We start from the raw sequence: 16,666 nt of genomic DNA, 5'->3' as shown, positions 1-16,666 counted from the left end.
TATATTCTCTCTAATGAAAACAATTCTTTCGATGTTTCAAAAAATGGATTTCCATGTTCAGCTATTGCTCTTCTAGGTTTGGCTGTTCAAGACCTTTCTTGAAAACAGGCTTTGAAAACTTAACATTTCTTCATTGCGTATATACGGCGTTTCTTTAAATGAGCCGAGGTAACTTTTTCAAATTGTGTAAAAAATCGATAACTTCAAGACCAACCAACATCCATCTTCTTAACGCAGTTGAATCTGTGATAGACCAGTTATACCCGCGTCTTCTTTCACCATCGCATTGTTTTGCTTTTGCATGTAAGCATGGTCCAATCCAATTACAGAAAACACATTTATTGTCTTTTTTACAGCAAACATTCCTTCTTCGAAGGCTTTGTGTACGTCTGGAAGGTTTGTAGGTTAAAGAAGAAGATTCTTCATGAAAACTAGTAACCATCGAGCATACTTACTAAAAAAAATATATGTACATCGTTTAGTATAGCAATAAAATTGAAAAAAAAAAAAAAAAACACAGAATCAACTCCTTCAAAGGTTCAGAAAAGATATTAAAGTTGGTTGAAAGTTGTGATCTAATAAACATTAACCTTAAAAGCCCCAGCTTTAATACGGTGCTTCAAAATTTGAACATTGGGATGGTGCTTTCTTTCTCGGATTTTTAAGTTATAAAAACTTCTCTGTCAAAAGTGTCTTCATTGCATCGATGTGAATCTTTTTGTTTTTCCTTCCCAACATAATTGGAAATAGCAACTGCGTTTTTAAAAGTTTCAATCTCGAAAAATGACTGCTGGGAGCGTTCCTGAATCCCCCTCTCCTAACCGAACCAAAGATAGTCTAAAATGCATTTCAGATCTAGTAATGACTCCTTTTTAAAACAGAAGCTAAATCCTCTCTCTACATTTAAGATGTTTTTGAAAAAACTCAGATGCTATCAATTTCATACACCCAACTATTTTCAGTTAATTTTCAATTATTTTCCTAAATTCAGCACGGCCGTGCTCCCTTTTCCGTTGGATATATAAAAGTCTAGGCTCCCTGTATAGTGGTACTACCATTACAGAAGCTCTGCGCAGGCCCCTGTCTATGGCGGCAGCATTAATGGCGTAAGAAAGGGGATGAGTCCTTCGGTCCAGCCCTTTCTTTGAAGTTCAAATTTAAATTCCCATGAAGAAAATTAAAGTGATTCTGTTTGGTGTGATGTGCTTCATCATCACATCATCTTAATCCAGCGATTCTCAACCACTGATCAAACTGACCGGCGCCAGTCCGCGGAAAAATCTGATCGGTTCTCAATGATTTTTGTCTGACCGCATTATATAGTTCTTATTCAAATTTAAAAAAAAAAAAGGAAAAGAAAAGAAAAAAATACATATTTTAATGAATAAAAACAAATGAGATTATTGTAAGATAATTATTGTATGTAGGACATCAGAAGCTTGAATACTTTATAATCGAAGCACTATTATCTATCTATCTATCTATCTATATATATATATATATATATATATATATACATCAAAAAAAGAAAGAAAGAAAGAAAAAAGAAAAGAACTCAAACAGATTGATTTCGTTTCCTTATTTTATGAACTTTTTGTGTAGTAGTCGAGTATTATGAAAGCAATGTTACATTAATTTTTTCAGGTGGGGAAGGGGGAGCAACATTTTATTGAGGGTGTTTTTTATGCATGTTCCAAACATTTCTCTGCAATTTAAGATCACAGACGCTAAGAAAAACATCAGCTTTCTTTACATTTGAAAGTACAATTATCTCTACGTTAACCATACTTTTATGCGTGTAAGAAAATGTCTAAACAATTATTCACTTAAGAAATGATTTTTATAACGCTCGTAAATGACTACACGCACCCATTCCTTTTTCGTAAAACGAAGTAGTATAGGGTTCACTCCAGATTCTTATTTCACCGTGTAAATATCTAACTCGTGTTTTCGACAATCCCTTTCTGAACAAGCAAATTGCACATCAGGCTTACTTGAAATGTATGCTGTAACTGTGTAACTGAAGGTTTTAAGCGTTAAAGAAAAAGAAAAGACAATAAAAAATCTTTCATTTTATTGCTAAAAATTTCAGATATTATACCCTGTAATGTTAAAGATAATACGGTAAATATTAATTAAGTTGTCATTGACGTACATTTACTGTCTTTAAAACTTGCATTTCTTTCTAACTATTACAACATAATGACTTTTTAAAGAATAATTAGTATTCATGAGTAAACTTTTACTGGTCTAAAATGGAATATCCTCTCAGAGCGCAATTAAACATCAAAACATTTATTTTAGTTACAGTGGTGATCTCGGTGCAAACTAAAATCTTAAAAGATAATTCGTACATAATTTCTTTGTTTTTCTGTCTACTTGTTTTACATCACTTTTAAAAAGGTGAAAACTTTGCAGTGTATTATAATCGACGAAAGAATTAGTGCAGAGAGGAAACAGCTGCCATCACAAAATAGTTTACAAGATTTTGACACCAACGGTAATGGGCGTAGTTCGTTGTATAATAAATTTTTATCTGCATATCGACTGTCCGAGCACTGCACCAAAGGTGGTTGGAAACTAGTTGGTCTCGCTTGTTCTTCAGATACATCCCCTAGGAACAAATACCTCACATTCGGTTTTTGATGTTCAAATCTGACTAAATCGAGTTCAATCGAAGGTATCTGTACTCCTAATTCTTTGCAACCACCAAAGTCTGTCAAGTTCATTGCCACTCCGAGTTTCCACAGAGTCTTGGATCTACAAGTAGGCAAACCATTCATGTTGCTGACGAAGCTTTGATCTTCTGGAGTCACAGTTGAATCAAGAATTTGGAAGTCGTATTGAGCCGCATCAGGTATTGTCTTCGACGGTGGCCCAGGAATGAACGTTCCGCTGGCATTTAGCGTGAACATGGGACTCATGCAGTTGGGATCTTTGAAATAAGCATGCATTCCCTGCCATTGCTTATTGTGAAGACTGAAAACGAAAGAACGTTTCAAGAATAGGCCGTATGGCCGGACTTCGCAGCGCAGACTCATCCATTGACCTTCTATATCATTAGGAGGCAAGTGGAGGACTCGTGGAGTATGTAATTCTGGGGCTGAAGTGGCAGTTGCTTTGGATAGCAAACGGCACACAGGACAGGATGTGGTCTGAAAGAAAAAATAATGAAATTTATGCTATCACCAATCAGGCAATAAAGTGTGTGCGAGTATACATCTTCCAGAGTAAAAACTGAGTATTTTTGTATGTATGTCATCGCTACTCCTGGTAAACTGATCTTCCGCTCTTACAGTACTCATGCAGCACTACTCTAGATTTCTCTAAAGAAGATTATTTTTTCTTATTGAAGTATATTTTAAAATATCTTTGAAACTTACTGACATAAATTCTAATTTTCTCATCTTTTAATACATAGGAAATAGTACATTTTTAAAATAAATGCAGTCCGCACAAGCATGCCTTTCATTTTACATTTTATAATCGACGAAAGTAATGTGTCGATTCATTTTCAAAGCGAAAGAAGAATGATGCTATATTGCATGAGCATTGTAAGAGCGGAAAATCATTGTCAGGTGTTACTTAATTTTAACAAGCTTTAGGCTATGAAAACTTTTCAATAGTACTTTTTTTTTTAATCTTTTACCGTCGGAAAAAAAAATGCAAAATAATGCCATTAGAAACATTTTTTTACACTATTCTTCAAATTATTATTCTTAATATTTAGTACACTTTCAATTAAAAGTGGTTTTTTTTTTTTTTTTTTTGAGAAGTTTGAAACGGAGGTTTTTGCACAATTATTTTCCACAATGGACAACTTTTTAGCTGTTAACTATTGATACAAATCAATTTTTATCCTCTGACAGTCCAGTATTAATAATTCTGAAAAATTTTTTGGCCTTTTTTAAAGCTTAAAAGAGATTTAAAGTAATAAAAAAATTGTATTTTCTGCTGAACAAACTTTATTTTTTTATTTCAAAACAACAAAATACGCCTTTCTACTTTTTCTTTACATAGCAAGAGAATGATTTAAATATGCTATAAAAACAATTTGATGCAGATCATAGTTGGTACTCCAGAGATATGACTTATTTAATCTCCCAATTGAAAAAGCATAAAAACTGATTTTAGATAGAGTGGCAACACCCAACTATTGACAGAATACTTTCTATCGTTTGCATTGAAAGAGAAAAGTATTAGTTTGAAATTGATACAAAATTCAGCTTAATTGGTCGAAAGGTAAAGAAATTAGAGAGATTCTCTAAATTCATGCCAAAACGGTGACTCCGAAAAATGATCAAAAATCAATTTTTGAAAAAATTCTCCAAAACGAAATTTTCATTCAAAAAAATCTAAAAAATTAATTCGGGCTTTCCTCATAGATATCTATTTGTAAAAAAATAATGGACAAAATCGGAGACATGACGGCACATGACATTAGGCGATTTGACGTGAAATGACCCCTATATAATGATCTTATTCAGCACAACTTCATCTATGCAAAGTTACGAGATCATTTATTTCCATTATTTAAGATTGAAAAGAAACAAAACTACGTAACGTTATACACTGAATATAATCTTTATGATAGTATCGGTGAATATCGGCCATAAAATCTTTGTCTTTATTACCACATCCTAGTCACTATTTCTTTTTTCATGGATATGCCTCGTATTACCTATTCTAGAAAATCATCAGTCATAATATGCCGGGTGCAAATTTCGTGGTCTTTTCTCTTGGCCTTCAATACCATTTGTAGCAATAAGAAACTCAACGAGTAGGGTTCTATCGCGATTCGTGATTGCGAAAAACATAATTTGAATTCAAGACGTCAAAATTCAAATGATTTTCCTTTTTTTTTAAAATACTTGTTTGAATAGCTACCAAATTATCATCATATCTAGATATAGTATTATCTTAGAAATTGCATTGTTTAAAAATTGATTCAGTTTTAAAAAGGGCTGGATGTCCGACGCCCTATCTACCGACTACGAATTATAATTCGCAACTCCAATTAACTATAGGGGGCGCTGCAGCCACTGTCTAATGGCGGATGAAAAAGGTAATACAAACAAATGCCATAACTTATAACTTGCTTGGACGCTTAGTGAATGACAGTAATTTTTCATCGTGTTTGTGGGAATGTTTCTTTTCTATTCTTCTGAAATTGCATTACATCATAAACTGTCTGAAGCCTGTAATTTACCCCAAAGAAAACACGTGGAATGGAATGTTTTACCTTTTTCTTTAGTTTTGTTAATCACCGCAAGGTAGCGTATTCGAGCTCTGGAGTTGCGAATAGAAGCTGAAATGTATGAAAACAAAATCACCTGTCATCGAAAGACGAGAACGAAATATGACGCTGATTTCGGGCTTATCAGGGCAGCGACACTCCAACTAATCCCTTTCATATGGCGAGCTGACGAGCTTCAGCTAACAGGATCAGCACAAGGAAGTTCTTGTCAACCCCGAGAACGTTATTTAAAGGAACAGGGACAGGAATTAACTGATAATCTATTGTTTCTTTCTTTCTTTTTTTTTTCTGCTGCAAATCGGCTTTATAACGCCGGTAGTTATTATTTCTTCGCTAGAAGATGGCACTTATGCAATGGAATTTTATCCTTAGATTGGCAATGGTCAGAGCCCGATCATTCTGATATTGGACATAGGGTAATGTGACCAGACGTCTCGCTTTTTGTCTTACTGTCCCGCCAAAGTGTCCCGCTTTGTCGAAAAAGTCCCGCTTTTTTTTGTTTAAATTCCGTCACACAAGAAATATAACAAACAATCTAGATTTTCTAAACGCTTTTTCGATTTTTTGCTGTCAGTAAACGTAAGAACGCCATGTAAAATGTTATTCTTTAATGTTTAATACGCTGAACTACCTCCAAGTACAACTGAAAATAATTATTTTGATTAATAAATTTGTTGTGTGATGCAATATTCTTTACATCAATACTATTAAATTATTTTCAACTTGAGTTCTTTATTGGTACATTTGAGTTACTTCTTGGCATTTTTCTGTTACGTAAAATATTAAGCCTGTGAGAAAAAAAAAACTACTCTACCCCCCCTCCCCCGTCATGTGTCCTGATTTTTAGCTTGAAAAATCTGGTCACATTAACATAGGGCTCATTTGTATTTCAGGGCAGCCCAAGGACCCGACTAAGATTTTTGAAGACACTGGGCATGAAATTAATTTTTTCTCTCCTCCCCCTCCCTGCCTCCCATATTTCCGCTTATTCTGAAGCTATGAGATATTTTGATACTTGCGTATTAACACTACCATGCTGAATTTGGTGGTAACCTCATATCGCAACGTTTAAAAAGTAGAAGAGATATAGTATACAATACTTATATAAGATGGGGTAAACTTTACCAGTTTACCGTAAATATCAAAGGTATTTATGATATAACTTTTAGTAGACAGTAAATACAGACTAAACTTGGAGTGGTTTTGAGATTTGCAAAGAGATAAATTTTTTAAGGGGAATTTTTATCAACAAATAAAGAGATTTTTTCCTTGTCTTTGCTTTTGCAAAAATATCAATGACATCATTGTACTCTAGATTCTAAGTGAAATCATTATTTATTTTTAATTAGCATGATCAATTAAGGAGATTTTGGGCCCCTGAAATCTAAGAGCAGAGGCCTGTGCCCCACATGCCCCTGCGGTGATCAGGCTTTGGCAATGGTAATTAATGTGGGACAGAAACATCCTGGGTCCTAAAGGATAAATAACTACGAAAAGGAAAAACACAGCTCCCAAAACCGTTTAGGAGAAAATTTAACGACGAAGAAGGAATAAGCATCAAATAGGAAAATATATATATATATGAATAAGAGATACGGGATCATTCCACGGAAAACGGTCATTTTATCCCACACATGACGCCTCATGTATGTCATTAAAAATAATGCTTTAAAATATTGCTGAACAAATTTTTTCTGCAAACAAAAAGCAAACTTATGTGTGAGATTTTAAGCAAAGAATTTCGTCATTCAAAATCGTTACTTTTTTATTGAAATATATAAACCGTCACGTGCGGGACAAGCAGTTGACTTTTTCGTGGAATGGCCCTGCACCTTAAAAGAAAAAGAAAAAAAAAACACTTATTCTTTTTGAAACCGCAAAAAAATCCTATTAACAGAAAAGACAAAATAACCATCAACAAACAAAATGAAAAAGAATAATAATAATAAAAAAAAACCTGAGGTTTTCTCATTCCGCAAATGTTAATTACGGACGTTATAATCAAATTAAAAATTCGAAAAAAAGGTCATCGTACGTAAATAAGTTAGACCATTCAATTGGTTTGATTTGCTACTTCATGTAAAAAGTTTTTGCTTTAAATTTGGAATTTAAAAAAATATGTAAATAAATTTAAATAAAACTAGTTTTTTTGCTCATTCAAGTCCCAGTACAATTAGAATGATATGCTTCATTCCCCTTTTTTATAATTAAAATTGTAAAAAAAAGAAGAAAAGAAAGAAAATGGTGGAAAACCTTTCGATGTGCGCGTATTAATGTAGCGATTAAAAAATATATATACCAAAAAAATGGGATCAGAAAAGAGAATTAAGGTAGGTGAATTAGTCAAGCTGCCCGATGAAAATAAAAATTTTCTGAAAAAAGAAACGCAGAAGATTACTTAACGGGGAAAAATGGGAAAGTTCTTTAATCGTCAGTGGCCGGTAGGAACTGCATTGCCACTTTTTTCAAATAGTGTCCCCACCCCTCCTTTTCTTTTACTCAGTAGGGGAGCGTTGTACCTTGGGATACTGTTAATTTCTAAAAATCTAATTTTAACAGCCATGTTTTCTCTGATAGTAACCTTCACCACTAAATGGTGACATAGTAAAAATCATCATCATATGAGTAAAATTCATGATTTTGTGAGATAAAGAAAAGATTCCAAAGAAAATATTTTCTTCATTTTTATTTCACTTTCTGTCTTTGTATTTGTGAAACTAATCAGCTGAATTTTATTTTGTTATAAAAGAGAAGTAATATTTTGGTTATGAGAAATTAATGATAGTGCATCTAGATTGAACATTATTTAGGTTTTTCTTAAACCACGTAGTTATTGTACCTCGGGACAACCGAATATATTGTACCTTCGGACACGCCCCAAGGCGCAATATATGCATGGTTCTTAATAATTAAGATGTGTTTAGGAAAATGGAAAAATGTTCTAACCTGATATAATCTTTTAAACACATTTAATGTTAGATAATAATTCATTAATTCATTATTTATGTGATTCATTATTCATACTTTAATTCATTACCTTGAAAAAAATAATTTTTTTCGTTTTTTGGTGCAAAATTTTTTTTAAGTATATGGCTGTTTCCAGAATGACGAAGAGTGTCCCATCGTGCAACAGGAGGTGTCCCAAGGTGCAATAGGATGTTGTACCTTTGGACAGTTTGGAACTCTTACTTTAAATGGCAGGCAACAATTTATTTTCAAACTGTCTGAATTTAAAAAAAATATTTTGCAGAGAAATATGTTGAAGTATTCAAATGTGACTTTTAGATTTTAAATTTGATTTAAGCAATTGAAGTTAAAAATTAAAATATGAAAAGTGTCCCAAAATACAACACTCTACCCAAAGCTAGACGATGTTTAATATTGAAGTGTATAACCCTAAATACTTAAACCAATGTAAGTAGTTTTTCTTTTATTTATTTTGCTCACAAAAGATGTTTAGGTTGAAATGATTTTACTAATTACTTAATGCCTTTTGTACACTTTAATACCTTTTGTGCATCCCTACATTTCAAATTATAAATTTTTGCAGGAGGCGACTGGGTCCGAGTGGCGATTGTCAGATGATTTTCAATCGCCACCCCTCCCCCCATTCCCCCTCCCACTGGCTGGTGGTGACCGATATTTTTGCCTTTTATATGGACTGAAGAAAAAGTCTGAGAATTATTGAAGGTACTTTTTCGTTTTAGGTACGTCATTTGGCTGGGCGACTCGTTAATTTTCTACCTTGGGGGAAAAAAAAAACACTCTGGCGAATTGCTGTCGTTGACTTAGAGTTGTCGAATGTCGCCGTTTTTAAAATTGTTAGTATACAATATATATATATATATATATATATATATATATATATATATATATATATATATATATATATATATATATATATATATATATATATATATATATATATATATATATATATATATATATATATATATATATATATATAAATCTTCTGTGCGTACGTTTGTCACCATAAGGCTTTTAAACGGCTGGACCGATTTTGATCAAATTTTTTGTATGTAATTAAGTTGTAGCAAGCATGGTTTCGAAGCGCGATGGATCGAATCGAAAACGTTTTTGTTAATTAATTAATTAATTTAAACATTGAATGGCAAAATTTTCCAAACGGTTAATATTTATTTTAACCTATTGTTGAGACTCGACGTTAAATCCCGGTTATCACAAATTTGGTATTTCAACTGCGCTTGCGCGCGGACTTAGCTGATTTCAAAACTCTTGCTAAATTAATTACAAACATTTTAAATTTGGTAATAAATATGAGATGGCAAAAGATAAAAATTAGAAATCACAAAGTTTTTTCTGATTTAGTTTTTAGGCCTCGGTAAAGATTGAATTTTGCGTCTTAATTATTAATGGATTCGGTGTCTGAATCGTCTGTCCTTTTTCAGGACCAAATTTTTAACATCAGAAGAGCGTACTAGAATTTCAGCATCACTTCTAATACAAAGCCGAACCCTCAACCTAAATAAAAATGTATAATACTAAGTTGTTTACGCCTAACGTAAAATATCCGCAAAAGACGGATTTCTGTGCTAATATTCCAATCATCATCATCCATCACATTCCAATTTTCCAATCAATCATACTGAAGTACACAACGTGTTTTACATTTATGTTAAATAAATATTTCCAAACTAATAAATATTGAAGTGTCATTTTTCTCTTAAGATTATCAGTTATTCATATCGGTAGTTTCGTATAATATATCACGAAGTCGCTGTGAAAATATTCTAATCGCATTCATTAATTTGGTGGGATTCTCACTCAGCTTAAATATAAACAAGCAACACGAAATCTTAAAACAGAAAGCCCAAAAAGCAAAGTCCGCGCGCAAGCGCAGTTGAAATGGCAAATTTGTGATAACCGGGATTTAACCTCAAGTATTGTTGAGCGATTTCGATTCCGAGTCACTACTGACTACAACTGTATTTATGTCGAGGACTGCATACTAAGTGCCTTGCCTCCATTATTTTTTTATACCGATAGATGGCAGCACCATCACCGGATCGAACAGTTAATGATAATTTAGAACTAGACCAGGAGCTAATAGCTACCTGGTGCTAGCACCCCCAGAGGTATCGTTTCACTTGGAGGACATTGAGACCACGAGCATATTTAACGTCGCCCAGTCCCCTTTAATGACGACGGTGGATCTTCGACCATCGAGGTTCGAACTCAGGACCCTCCGGCCCCGAATCCGACACTCTACCGATCGGGCTACCACGGCCCCTATTGTTGAGCGAGAACTGAAATAAATATTTAACCCGTTGCCATAGGACAACCAGAAAGCCAGCTAAGCTTTTTATAATGAAATTTCCTACTGTGATCCGTCAACTGAGAATAGATAAAACGTGGAGAGTGAGAGTGAAGCCTTCATTTCTTGAAAGCAACGCTTTTAGGTCCGGTGGTATATTTTAAAGTACTGGAAGGTTCACGCAAAAAGTGTATTCTGTCGTCGTAGTTAAACCATGTGACCGGATCGGTGCTTTAGGTTTTCCTAACCAAATGATCAGAAAGTACCGCACCTAGCAACATTTGTTTCTCGGGTGAAATCCATCTGAGTTTTGGCACCAATGTCAAGAATACTTAAAAGATTGTCTAACTAATCAGTACATTATTAAAGGAAAAGATGATGGAATTTAAAGATGAAACAAAATTTATTTTCGTCCAGATAAATTACAACAGGGTTCTGTACACAAAAGATCAGTGCAATGGATGATCTTTATCTTTGGTGGAAAGAACAAATTAGGCAATATATGAAATTTAAAAAGTTTTGGTTCAAAAGATCGGATCACTAATCGGTCGGAGTTGGCTTCTCTCACTGATCGGCTGAATTACAGTAACGTGGTGGCTTGGCGACTTTGGCTATAAACAATAGAGTTGCGCAATCATTTGTTTATATTTTAAAGATACTGTTAATGTATTTTTTTGTTTATTTGGCGAAATATTTCAAATGGCAAAGAATTGTTTTTCATTTTTAAAGAGTTTTAAGTCATTTTAGTTGAAGAATGTGTTTATTTTACATCGGGAGGCGGGGGGGGGGGGGGGGTTGGGATGAGTGATTTTCGCTTATTCAGAGAAATGTTTTTACCTTTATCATTTTTCTAAACGATATCCTTTCGATTGTTTTATTCTTTTTCATATGGCGGATGTTGCAGCGTGATTTCCCGTTTGTTCTAGATAGGTAGTTAGATTTTTACACTTAATATCTGAAGACGCTTTTTATCTTTTAAGTATGGATGAAAAAACAAATCATCAAGTACGAGAGAAAAAATAGTTAGTAAAACAACTGCTCAGTGGGCATTAGATAAATCAAGTTGTAATAAATATACGAATTCTGTCACCATATCAGCTTAAAACCTTTTTTGTTACTTCTTACTATTGAAAATTTTAAACTTTTCAATTTATGAAGTGTGAACAGAACAACGTCTGTCGAGTCCTCTAGTATATATATAAAAATCTTCTGTGCGTACGTTTGTCACCATATGACTTTTAAACGGCTGGACCGATTTTGATCAAATTTTTTGTGTGTAATTAAGTTGGGGCAAGCATGGTTTCGAAGCGCGATTGACCGAATCCGAAACGTTTTTGTTAATTAATTAATTAATTTAAACAATGGATGGTTATATCTCCCAAATGATTAATATTTATTTTAACCTATTGTTGTGCGAGAACTGAAATAAATATTTAACCCGTTGCCAAAGGACAATAAGAAAGCCAGCTCTGTTTTTTGTAATGAAATTTTTTACTGTGATATGTCAATTGAGAATAGATAAAACGTCAAGAGAGAGAGAGAGTGAAGTCTTCATTTCTCTTTCTCGAAAGCAACGATTTTAGGTCCCCTGATACATTTTAGAGTAAAGTACTGGAAAATTCACGCAAAATGTGTGTTCTGTCGTCGTAGTTGAACCATGACCGGATCGGTGCTTTAGGTTTTCCTAACCAAATCATCAGAAAGTATCGCACCTAGCAACATAATTGTTTCTCAGCTGAAATCCATCTGAGTTTTGGCACCAATGTCAGGATTACTTTAAGGGTTATCTCACTAATCAGTACATTATTAAAGGAAAAGATGATGCAATTTAAAGCCGAAACAAATTTTATTTTCGTCCAGATAAATTACAACAGGGTAGTTCTGTACACAAAAGATCCATGCAGTGGAAGATCTTTATCTTTGGGGAAAGAACAAATTAGGCAATGTATGAAGTTTTAAAAGTTTTCGTTCAAAAGATCGGACTGCCAATCCGTCGGAGTTGGCTTCGCTCACTGATCGGCTGGATTACAGTAACGTGGTCGCTTGGCGACTTTGGCTATAAACAATAGAGTTGCGTGATCATTTGTTTACATTTTAAAGCTAATATTAATGTAATTTATTGTATTTTTCGTTTATTTGGCGAAGTATTTCAAATTGCAAAGAATTGCTTTTCGTTTTTAAAGAGTTTTTAGTCATTTTAGTTGAAGAATGTTTATTTTACATCGGGAGGAAGGGGGAAGGGAGATATGAGTGATTTTTGCTTATTCAGAGAACTGTTTTTACCTTTATCATTTTTTTTAAACGATATCCTTTCGATTGTTTTATTCTTTTTCGTACGGGGGATGTTGCAGTGGGATATCCCGTTTGTTCTAGATAGGTAGTTAGTTTTTTACACTTAATATCTGAGAACGCCTTTTATCCTTTGAGTATGGCTGAAGGAACAAACCATCAAGTACAAGAGAAAAAATAGTTTTTTAACTTTTCAATTTATAAAAATTGAACAGAACAACGTCTATCGAGTCCTCTAGTATATATATATATATATTAAAATCGCCAGTATTAAAAACAGCCATTATGACGTATTTATAACGGACAAGTATCTTATTCAGTTAGCGTTTTTAAATACTAGATCATAGCCATTATGATGTGACTACGCAAAGGGGAGCTGCTCCGATGCAGACATCACAATTCCAAACAATGCTCGTTCATTAATTACAACCGAAAGATCCTCTACTCCTCATCTTCATCCCGAAAGACATAGTTCCCCCAACGACTGCGTAATAGTCTCATCGGCATGGCAGCTGTTTCTCGGAATTGCGTAATAATAGATCTAGGCTAATACATCTCCAGATGAATCGAGTAATCAATTAAGGCGAGACCGAATGCTAGAAGACGAAATGAAGCGAGACACGGGAAAGGAGGGGCTAGTTAATGTCATCAAGTTTATTTACCATAAGTGGAAAAGACGAAAGTTGGCGCGCGGTCGCCAGTAATTGTCGTAGATGAAGGTGGATTATGGGTAAGAATTCCACCGAAGCAGAAATTGGTACGTTAAGATTCACAGGCAGTTTCACCCATATTAAGCACTAGTAGTATTCGCACGGCGATACCCGTGCTATGAATTTAAAGGAAGTCCGTTTAATAAAAAAGTATCCCCCCCCCCTCTTCTGATGTGAAATGATCATTTTTCTTCAACTAAAATGCGCACACACCTTTTCAAAAAAAACCTTTTAAAATCTCTTTGGAATTTAAAACGTTTCGCCAAAACACATAAAAGGATTAACAGTAGCTTTAAAACAATAACCCTTCAACTGTATAGTTTATCGCTTAACGCACCAAGTAACCACGCTACCGTAACCCTGCCGTTTAGCGAGTGAACTGGTTTTTTTCTCCAATTTAAAATGTTTCGTCTATTAAACAATGCTGTAATAAAAACGTTATAAAGAACAATCACAAATTGAATAAAACGACAAACCAAATTATTTACTCAGATAAGTAACTATCTTCAACTATAAGAACAAAAACAAACGTTGAAGAAATAAGGAAAACAAAACCCAAAAGAAAAATAATACAAAATCAGTTCATGTATATGAATATCGAAAAACAACGCATTCAAAAATCAGTTCGCTGACTACAACAGTCCCACAAGAGCGTAGTGTCTAAGCCGCGCAGCATGTTTCCTTGCAGCCATCGGCACTGTCGGTCAGCGCCCTCTCGATGAGTTAACTTACCCCGCCATTGAAAAGGGATTCATAGAACTGAACTTACCACACTATGAATTAAGAATTTATAGAACTAAACAATTAATTATACATTTAATTTGAAATTACAAATATTCAAATATTTCAGTCAACCTTATTTGTAAAAAAAAAAAAAAAAACAGCCTATAGCCTTCCTCAATAAATGGACTATTCAACACAAAAAGAAATATTCAATTCGAACCAGTAGGTCCTGAGATTAGTGTGTTTAAACAAACAAACAAACTCTTCAGCTTTATATTATTAGTATAGATTGGAAAAGGTAACTGATTGAAATGATATTCTGAATATGCGAGAAGATATGGGAGAGATTTTAAAAAATCTTACAATTTTAAAAGAAAAGCATATGATATCTATAGTTTAAAGAAGAGGAGGAGGTAAGATAACTGCGCAAGACGTACTTATATTCAAGTTAGAATCATTAATTATTTTCCTCTAGTGTAGTCCAGTTTGTGAATGATTACAACCCGATGATCGAACAATTCACAATTTCTTTTAAAGAATGTATTTCAAAATTTATTTTCCCAGTTGAATTGATTAGCAACTTTCTACAATTCCAAAAAGGAAACGACTAAAAACCTTTGTGTTTGTTTACTGGTCAGACGTGTTAATTGACTGTGTTGTAGAACTTTTCTTCAGTTAAACCTTAAAAAAACCTCGAAAACCATACAAGTTCTCCTAGTTCTATCTTAATCATTACATATATTACTAAAAATTTGCTTAATGTCGAGTGACGAGAATACAGTGACCGATAATATTGTAAGTTAAGGGCATTCGGGACACATTTTGAAAAAAAAAAATTATTGAACAGTTTAGAGTTTTGAAATTTTTTGCACTGATTAACTATTTGTTTAATAAGAAAAACCATTCCATAAATATTTATAAAATTTGTTTTTTTTTTTTTTTCATTTAAATTTATTTTATTTAATTTTTTTTTTAATGGGGTATCTTTAAATCACTAAAACTCTTGATCAATTTTCAAATTTTTTTCACAAAATTACGCCTAAATATCTAAGCCTAAATTTTTATTTAATTGATTTAAAAAACATTAATTCAATAAAAAATAGAAAATGTTTGACGAAAAATTTTGAAAAATACGAAGATATTTTTTTTTAAATTATATTTTTTGAAATAAACGGTCCCCCCCCCCAAATTTGCCGAATATAAATTCATTGCTTTATTTTTATCAATTCTTGACTTATAAGAGTTTGAATGCAAAAAAATTGGGAAAAATTGCAACATGGAGAAAAAAGCGTTTAAAATTTTAAAGTTAAATATAATCTTAGGTAAATGCAAGCACACAAAAATAATTGTTTCTTTCGTTCTAATTAAGATAGAAGCAAGATTCAAACGTCTTTTTAAGCAGAAAAAAAATTGAGAATTTTTCATATGGTAAAAAAAAATGGAAAATTTGACGATTTTTGGATCCCGAACCCTTTTAAATTAAGAATGTATTTGATTTTACCCATACTTATTTATTCCACCCTTTTCTCAACTGATAGCATACAAAAGAGCTAATGTATCACACACTCGAATAAGTCATTTATTTACCTGTGCAGGGATGAGAGGTGATTGGTAATGCGTCGGTCGATTTCGAGATTTTGACCTGTCTGCCCCCAGAAACAGGTGAGACCGATACTTTCGATGTCCTTCTGAGGAGTCCTCTCGAGGATCCGCAGCATTCTCCAAGGACATTCGATGCTCCAGACGAATCAGCTGGAGCTCGTTGAAGGTGATGTCAAGAGATGTGGTGCAGTCTAAATAGTCAGCTGAGTTTAATTCCGCATTGTCACCAGCAACGTTCCTGAAAGGTGTGTTTTAAAAATTAGCGTTTATTCTATTAATGCAATCACATACGAGCACCGATGAGATGGAAAGGCAAACTTCCGGTTTAGAAGCGGAAACGGGCGCATCTATTAGTTTTCAGGTATGCCAGCTTTTACAGATGTGTGTTAGCCTCTAAATTAAGCAGAGTCGCACAGGGATGGATGTAGAGGGCCCCTCTCAAAACCTTGTGAGTATAAGAATTTTTTAAGAAAAAAAAATATTATGAGAGAATGACAAAATTTAACGCATGAGTTTTACATTAAAAAGAATTCAGATTTTGATTGGGAGAGAATTATATCCTTCCCCTCGAAAAACACAATTTGATTTCTTCTTCGTGGATTTAACCGCTACAGTATGTATTTAAAAATATATATATATATATATATATATATATATATATATATATATATATATATATATATATATATATATATATATATATATATATATATATATATATATTCCCAAGACTTTCCACTGCCACCCCCTTCAAAGAAAAACAAGGAATAGTACTGATATACTACGAAG

At 33.4% G+C, this 16,666-nt stretch overlaps 1 protein-coding gene across 1 annotated transcript in view; it reads right to left on the bottom strand.

Moving 5' to 3' along the window:
* Nucleotides 1–2,108: 2,108 nt before the first annotated feature.
* LOC129223998 (protein APCDD1-like) overlaps nucleotides 2,109–16,666 on the bottom strand; it is a 51,587-nt gene continuing 37,029 nt past the window's right edge. The window contains exons 4-5 of the mRNA XM_054858391.1: nucleotides 15,863–16,115; nucleotides 2,109–3,155 (exon numbers count right to left, since the gene is read on the bottom strand). Of these exons, the coding sequence (XP_054714366.1) occupies nucleotides 2,385–3,155; nucleotides 15,863–16,115 (1,024 nt within the window). The 3' untranslated portion in view covers nucleotides 2,109–2,384. The remainder of the gene's footprint in view (nucleotides 3,156–15,862; nucleotides 16,116–16,666) is intronic.

Source organism: Uloborus diversus, chromosome 6 (genome assembly GCF_026930045.1).
Source record: "Uloborus diversus isolate 005 chromosome 6, Udiv.v.3.1, whole genome shotgun sequence".
NCBI lineage: Eukaryota > Metazoa > Arthropoda > Arachnida > Araneae > Uloboridae > Uloborus > Uloborus diversus.
This window is presented reverse-complemented; position numbering and strand designations above follow the sequence as displayed.